The sequence below is a fragment of the Malurus melanocephalus genome, unplaced genomic scaffold, assembly GCF_030028575.1.
Source record: "Malurus melanocephalus ecotype Western Australia unplaced genomic scaffold, MMel_1.1 scaffold_321, whole genome shotgun sequence".
Taxonomy (NCBI): domain Eukaryota; kingdom Metazoa; phylum Chordata; class Aves; order Passeriformes; family Maluridae; genus Malurus; species Malurus melanocephalus.
In genome coordinates, this window is record NW_026623553.1 from 174931 (window position 1) to 182502 (window position 7572).

The 7572-nt window shown below is 53.4% G+C and overlaps 1 protein-coding gene across 1 annotated transcript; it reads left to right on the forward strand.

The window, feature by feature from the left end:
• Window positions 1-20: 20 nt before the first annotated feature.
• On the forward strand, window positions 21-6654 carry CXXC5 (CXXC finger protein 5). The gene is made up of 2 exons (XM_057377686.1): window positions 21-837; window positions 5581-6654. The coding sequence occupies exons 1-2, from the start codon at window positions 52-54 to the stop codon at window positions 5623-5625; spliced, it is 831 nt and encodes a 276-aa protein (XP_057233669.1). The 5' UTR covers window positions 21-51; the 3' UTR covers window positions 5626-6654.
• Window positions 6655-7572: the final 918 nt, after the last annotated feature.

The following is a 7572-nucleotide window of genomic DNA, read 5'->3' on the forward strand; positions in this document are numbered from 1 at the left end:
TTTTTTTTTTTTAAATTTTGGGGTTGGTTTTGTTGTTGTGCTCCGGGCACCATGTCAAATTCGGGCTCCCATCAAGACACTGGGAACAAGCCAGAGACGGAAAAAAATAACCAAGATGACTCTCAACCCCCCGTCAACTCCGAGAGGAGGAAYAAAAGTGGAATAATAAGTGAACCTTTGAACAAAAGTCTTAAGAAGTCCCGTCCACTCTCCCACTATTCCACCTTTGGTAGCAGCAGCTCGGTAAGCGAACATTCAGAGAAAGGCAACCCCTTAGCTAATGGCAACGATGCGACTGTGGATAAAAGTCATTCTACCTCAAAGCACAAAAACATCTCTAGTATGCTGAGCAAATTAGACCGGATGTCGGAGCTCTCCTCAGAAGGACAGACCGCCCTCCAACAGTTTGCTCAGTCGACAGAAATGCTCAAAAGAGTGGTACAGGAGCATCTTCCTCTAACAAGCGAGCACGGGACTGGTATCTCTGACATGGAGGCAGTCTCAGCTGCAGAGACAATGAACGGCCCCTCTGATTTTCCTTACCTGGGGGCTTTTCCCATCAACCCAGGCCTTTTCATTATGACCCCTGCCGGCGTGTTTCTGGCAGAGAGCGCGCTCCATATGGCTGGCTTGGCAGAGTATCCCATGCAGAATGAGTTGGCATCTGCCATCAATTCGGGGAAAAAGAAACGGAAAAGATGCGGCATGTGCCCGCCCTGCCGAAGACGGATAAACTGCGAGCAGTGCAGCAGTTGTAGGAATCGCAAAACTGGCCACCAGATTTGCAAATTCCGAAAATGTGAAGAACTCAAAAAGAAGCCTTCTGCAGCACTGGAGGTAACCRGCCCCTCTCTGGCACCCTAACCCCTCCTCGGGCTGCGCTCCTGGGTTCGGATCTTGCCCTAGATAATAAAACACCTGGTACTTCTTACTTTTTTTTTTTATTTTTCCCTTTTCCATTAACAGCTCTCTGTTATCACACCCTGAGATGTGTGCTCTGCCCAGTGGCCCCAGTCCCCACCCCCTGCTATGTACTGGTGTTGATTGGTGTGGGGAGGAGGGCTGGGATCTCCTGGGAGTCCCTGGGCACTCTGGACTCCACTCTCCCCTTTGCAAGCACAGGCACCAGGGGGACTCTGCTGGGGATTTGGTGACAGCATCCCATGTCCTCAGTGGGTGGCAGCTCCCTGAGTTGGGGAGCAGCATCTAACCCCAGAGGAGGGGGTGACTTTTTGGGGCAGAGCTTGGGGTAATTGGTGATGATGAAGCCTGTGACCACAGTGACCACARAGCCCAGCCCCTCAGCTCACTCCCCTCTGAGCAGGAGCACAGCAGTCCCTGGGTTTGGGAGCAAACTGCTGCAGTGTGTGCTGCCCAGCATCCTCAGTGGTGTGGCTGTGCAGGGTCACCGTGGGTCAGCGTCCATCTGGGGTGGTCAGGATGGGTCCAGAAGGCAGCAGTGCTGCAGTCCCCACTGGCAGTGCTCCTGTTTCAGCACCCAGCAGAGCCAGGAGCATCCCTGCTTCGTCTGGGGATGCCCAGGTGCCCTGGTGTGAGCCCCTGGGTGCTGCTCAGGCTGTCAGTGCCCACCTTGGCTTTGCAGGACAGCCACTGGGTTGGGGTGCCACCYTGCCAAATCCACTGGGGAGGTGTGACATTCATGTGGGGACCACAGGGAAAGTCTGGTGACTTGRGTTGAGTGGGTCTCAAATCCATTAGGGGCCATGGGCAGCTGCTGGTGGCATGGTGTGGGTGAGGGCTGGGTGCCAGCAGGGCAGGGGTGTCCCACGGACACGCTGCTCTGGCAGAGCCTCCCTCTTCCTGCACACCCAGGTGTGGTGCTGAAACCAGGTTTGATTTTTCCATGAGCTAATCCCACTGTCAGTGGTGTCAGCGTGCTTTCTCCTTGTGAGCACATCCCCCTGGAGAGACAGCAGAGGCTAAAAAGTCACCAGGACATCAGCTGATCGTGCATCCTGGCACGAGGGCTTTGCCCATCCTCTGGTGGTCCCACTGCAACCAAAGCCTGCCTCTCCCTTAGCCACGTTCTGCGTTTTTCAATTAGCATCAGCTCTGAATGAATACTGAAGGGGAAAAAAAATCTATTTGGGCGGTGGGGATGAGGAGAGGGGGACTGTGTCTTTCAAAAACCGCTGTATTGCTAAATTATATTCTTGTTCTAATTTGCTGAGTCAGTGATCTGGAAAAAGGGAGAAAGGGAAAAAAAAAAGTTCATTTCTTCCAAAGAGTCCTAAAGCGGGTCAATAGACTCAGAGCTCGCAGCAGCTGGAGAAGTCACTCCCTTCTCCCAGCACTGTGCTGGGTCTGGGGGTGATAAATAGCACCAGGAACCCATGGAACCATCACCCCTGTGATGGGTTTCTCCATCTCATGACTGGCTGGAAATTGGGGATGCTGAAACAGGGTTCTGCATYTGGTAGAGTTGGTCCTCACCAGAGATGTTTCCCCATCCCCCCTGGGCATGACCATGGGTGTGTTGAGGCTCAAGAGAGATGTGTGCTGGTGGGATGGATGGATGCCTGGGTGGGTGTGGGTCACTCCAGGGCATCTCCATCCCCTTTTCATGGCAGACTCTCCCCTCTCAGCACATCCATGTTCACCATGTGTTGACCTTGGCAGGGCTGTACAAGACTGTGGCTGGGATGGGGACACCTTGACCCTGGCTGCTGTCCCAGGTCACCTGGGTCTGTGGCTGGGTTGTTAAACCCAGCCTTACCTTGCGTTGGGCCAACTGTAGGGCAACCACCAGCCCCGCTGTGGTGCACCTCACCTGTCTGGAGGGGGCCAGCATGCAGAGTTCCATGGACTGCTGGTGCTGGTGGGGTGCCATCACACTGCTGTGCTTGATATGGGACAGAAGGGACCGTTCAGTGTCCCTTCATGTGGGGCTGAARCATTCMCRTGGCTTTGTGGAGCATCACCCCTGKCTGTGGGGGCAGTGCCATTGCCCGGGAGGAGGACAGTGACTCTGTCCTGCCACCCCTGTGTGTCCAGAGGAACGTGCTCAGAGAGCCTGGACAGGGGTTGCAGCTGTGATTAAACGTTGATYTAAAATCAAGCAGTTAAAAAAAATAGAATTAAACCTTTATGGCGGCATAAAAAAAAGGGCTAAATCCCTCAGCCGCCGTTAAGCTTTATCTGCACATCTCCAGAGCCCGAAGAACCGGTCACTGCTGGTGTCCCACTGTGCTGGGGCTGCCTGGGGCTCTCAGACCGGCCAGCTCCCTGCACTGACCAGGCTCCTCTGGGCTCTGCCAGCCCCAGCAACCCTGGCTCATGCTGTGGGGGCTGCTCTGGGGTCACCCTGGCCTTGTCTGCAGAGCTGCAGGTCACATGAAGGCCATGAATAGTTGGGGTTTGACCCATCAGAGCTGTTCTCTATCCAGAGAAGCTGTGCTGAAGAGCCTTGTGCCCCAGCTGGTGAGGGTCACTGTCACCCTCATGTCAGCCTCACAGAGACACTCTCACCGTGGAGAACCAGGGGTGAGCACTTTAAACTGAAAGAGGATAGATTTAGATTGGACATAAGGTAGAACTGTTTATGATGAGGGTGGTGAGGCCCTGGTACAGGGTGCCCAGAGAAGCTGTGGCTGCCCCATCCCTAGAAGTGTCCCAGGCCAGGCTGGACAGGGCTTGGAGCAACCTGGGATAGTGGAAGGTGTCCCTGCTGATGGCAGGAAATGAAATGAGATGATCTTTAAGGTCTCCCCTAAACCATTCTGTGGGTCTGTGGTTGTGGGGATGAGGGGAATTTCTCCTGGATGTCCACATCAGAGCTGGCTGTCCTTTCTTTAATAATAAGGGAGCGGAGGTGTTTATCAGACATCTCCTTCCAGACCCTTCTTGCTTTGTTYCTCTACCCTGGAAGGATGGATCCGGGCGGGTGGCCCTTGCTGGAGAGTCCACCCTGCTCTGCCCTGCCTGTTSTGCCCATCCAGTGCCTTGGGAGGGATCCAGTGCAGTCAGTGCCCAGTGTGCTGTGCCCAAGCCCTGTGCATTGCTGGCACAGGCACTTGTGCCTTCYCAAATGCCTGATTTCGTGTCCCCTTTGGGAAAGGGTTGATGCCTGCAGCTCGTGGCTGCCCCAGCTCCATTTGCTCCCTGACACGGGCTGTGAGCTGGATCTGTCAGCATCCTGATGGGCATCACCAGCTCTTGGCCATGCTGGCCCTCAACACTCTCCCCTTGCCTGAGCCCCTTGTTTGGTTGTGCCTGTGGAAGGGAACATCCTCCTGCAGGGATGGAGGTGATGCTGCCCTGRTTTCTTGTTGAGGGTAAACAAGAAACAAACAACCCTCTTGTTGAGGGTTTCTTCATGGGTACCTTGATCCAAGAGAAGGACCCAATGAGATCTGGCTGAGTCCTGTGTAGGGTTAGGGACCAGAATGTGTCATGGGTTTGGCTCTTAGGATGCTACCTGAGGTGTCCCAGCYCTGCACACGGGCTCAGTATTGTGCCTCACCTTGCCCCATGGCAGCCAGTCTGCTGCCCCACACCCATCACTGCAACTTGTGGCAGTGTCCCTTGCTGGTTTGGAGATGTGGGACCTGCAGGGTGTTCTGAGGTGATTTTGTGGTGTTCCTGTGGTGTTCCTGTGGTGTTCCTGTGTGTGGCTGGCACAGCCTTGCCTTGCCTGGGGCTGTTGGCATTGAGGGACATTGTGGTCCTTGTGTACTCCACCTGTGTTCTTGTGAATATTGTGCAGGCTTTCCACCTCATCCAGCTGGGAAATGTCCCTGGTTCTCCCTCCCGAGGACCCCAGGGCTGTTGGGGCACGGCCTCACACCATCCTTCCTGGAGATGGCTTCACAGAGATTTTGTCCATTGCTGGACCCTGTGTTGGCTGTGGGGTTGAGCCTGGTGGGACTCATCCCTCTTCCCTGTGAGGTGCTTGGAGTTCCTGCTGATGCCCAGGGTTGCTGTGTTGGGGTCAAGGTTCTTCCTTCAGGCTGAGATGATGTTCCCTGTGTCCTGAGCAGCTCCTGCTCTGGTGTCCCCCACCCTGTCCAGCTCACTCCCTGCCCCAGTYTCCATCCAAATGCGCTCCTGAACCYATCTGGWGGCTGGGCTCCAGTTCTCTGGGTGTCCATCTGTCCATCCATGGCACTGACTGTGGGGGTTGGCAGTGAGGGGCTGTGCTGGGCTGTGCCAGGCCATGCCAACTGCCCACAGCCTGGCCATTGTGCTGACCACTGGCCAGAGGGGCAGTCAGGGGCTGTGCCATTGTGCCACTGTGGCACACGGGGACATGGGGACACGRGGATGTGGGAACAATGGCCGAGCTGCTGCGCTGGTGCCTGGCTGGGGAGGGGGCTGGCAGTGGGGAGAACCCACCCCCATCTCCCTYCTGCTGGCATCGTGGGTTGGAAAATGTTGGGATGTCCAGCTGCATCAAGGGTGCTGAGCCTGGGCTGGATCTGTCCCARAGCTGGGACTGGGGTGCTGGGGAGGGGATGAGGGGTGGGGGTCCAGCCCTGGTGCTGCACGGCTGTGCCAGACCCGACCTAACGCCTTGTCCCTCCTTCTTCTGTCCCCTTCCCTGTCTCTCTTCCTTTCCAGAAGGTGATGCTTCCTACAGGAGCCGCGTTCAGATGGTTCCAGTAGGAACGGGAATCCCAAAGCTCTGTCATCCAAGTGCAATGTCACTGCTTGCTTGTGTTGTCTCAGGCAAGGGATTTTTGGCTGAAATGAATGGATGCACCTGTGTCTCTTTAGAACCAAAAATATTTTCTCGCAAATCTCATTCCTGTTTTTATAATTTTTTTTTCTTCTTTTTTTTTCTTTTTTTTTTTTTTTTTTTTTTTTTTTTTTTTTTTGCGTTCGTTTTAACATCTTCGAGTCCTAGTCAGACATTTAACTGCTTTTCAAATAAAAAACAAAAAAATAATTAAAAGAAAAAAACAATGGATCTGTAAAGTACCAAGACTTAATAGACAGAGTATGGACAATCAGTTTCTTTCTGTGTTTTGGTGTTGATGTTGTTTATGTGTGAAAGATGCAGTACTTGTGTAGGGAATGTAAATTTACAGTAACCTTTTAAAATCTAGTTACTAATAAGCACTACTGTAATTTAGCACAGTTGTTTAATTGCACCCTCATTTATACTTTTTATTTGATTCTTTCCCATCATACAATAGAGTGGATAGTTTCTAGAATGCCTCAACTTCATGTTTATAAATGAGAATATGTTTAAAGCGATGTAGTATCCCTTCTCCTCGCCATTCACCTCTGGAAGTTTAACCCACAAGAGGGTCGGTATAAAAGGTGGAAGAAAACAATTGCTACACAACCGGCAGAATTCAAAAAAAAGGAAAAAAAAGAGTAAGAAAAAGGAAAAAAAATGTCATTGTTAGTTTATTAATATAGAACAAGAAATGCTGCGTACAGAAAATCCTCCTAATTGCAATGGTTTACTCCTAGAAGTAATTTTTGTAAACTTACAGAAGTTAAAATCAAAATAAAACAAATATTGCAGGACCTGTGCTGAAGCAGTTACGCAAAGTGATATTTCTCTTCTGTTCACCCCCCGTCTCTCCAGCTCTCTCTCCATCATTAAATTGAAATGCTGTTTGTAATGTTTTAGCGATCCAGGCTGTTTTTGTGAATAAAATGAATGCATGTTTTGTGTCATGATTTCCAGCTTGGTTATTTCTCTCCCACCCCTGTGTCCAGCCCTCCAGGCCCTCCAGCAGCGGTGGTGGCCCACATGGTCCTGCTGGCTGCGGGGGACCTTGCCAGTGACGATGCCRGAGTGTGGTGGGACGGTGTGATGAGCTGAGCTGGAGTCGCCCCGGCTGCTAAATCCCCACGGTTAATCCCAGCAGTGGCTGGGCTAAGCCAGCCTCGGCTCCTCCCGGGGATATTTCCTGGCKTGACCTGCCTGGAGTTTTACCCAGCCGTGCCAATGCTGTTTGTTTTGGTAAAATATTATTAATGTGCCATGGAGAACCGTGATGAGGCTCATGTTATTGGGCTGTGTCTGAAATGAACTCCCAAAGGTGAGTGGGCTCTGGATGGTGTTCCAACCTGGCCTCACGTCAGGTATAGATCACAGGAGCTGTCTGGATGGAGGGGATGTTGGATGGGCTGAGCCATGGACAAGCCATCGGGCTGCTGACAGTGCTTGGGGTGCTCTGCGGGCATCACGCCAGGCAGGTGGGCTGGGAACCTCCTTCCAGCCCCCGGGAGGTTCTCCAGGGTCACCCCAGCCTGGCAAGAAGCAGATCTGGCTGGACCCRGCAGCGCTGGCTCTGCCTTGCCGGGAGGAGGTGGCGATTGCTTTGTCCCCGGCTCCAGCCAGTGTTCGGGCCAGCATCTGTTGGCCAGATGTGCACCCGGGGGAGGGGGTGACGGCAGGCGTGGGCTCTGTCCATGCCTGGCAGCGACCTGCGGGCATGGAGCAGCAAGTCCTCGGGGAAAGCTGCCCCAAATGCCCTCTCCAGCAGYAGCATTCCACACGGCTGCCCCTGCAGCTCCGGGGGGTTTGGAGCCTGAGCCCAGGCACCCCGTCACACCAGTGCGCCTGTGGGGACGGCCGGAGCACGTGGTGAC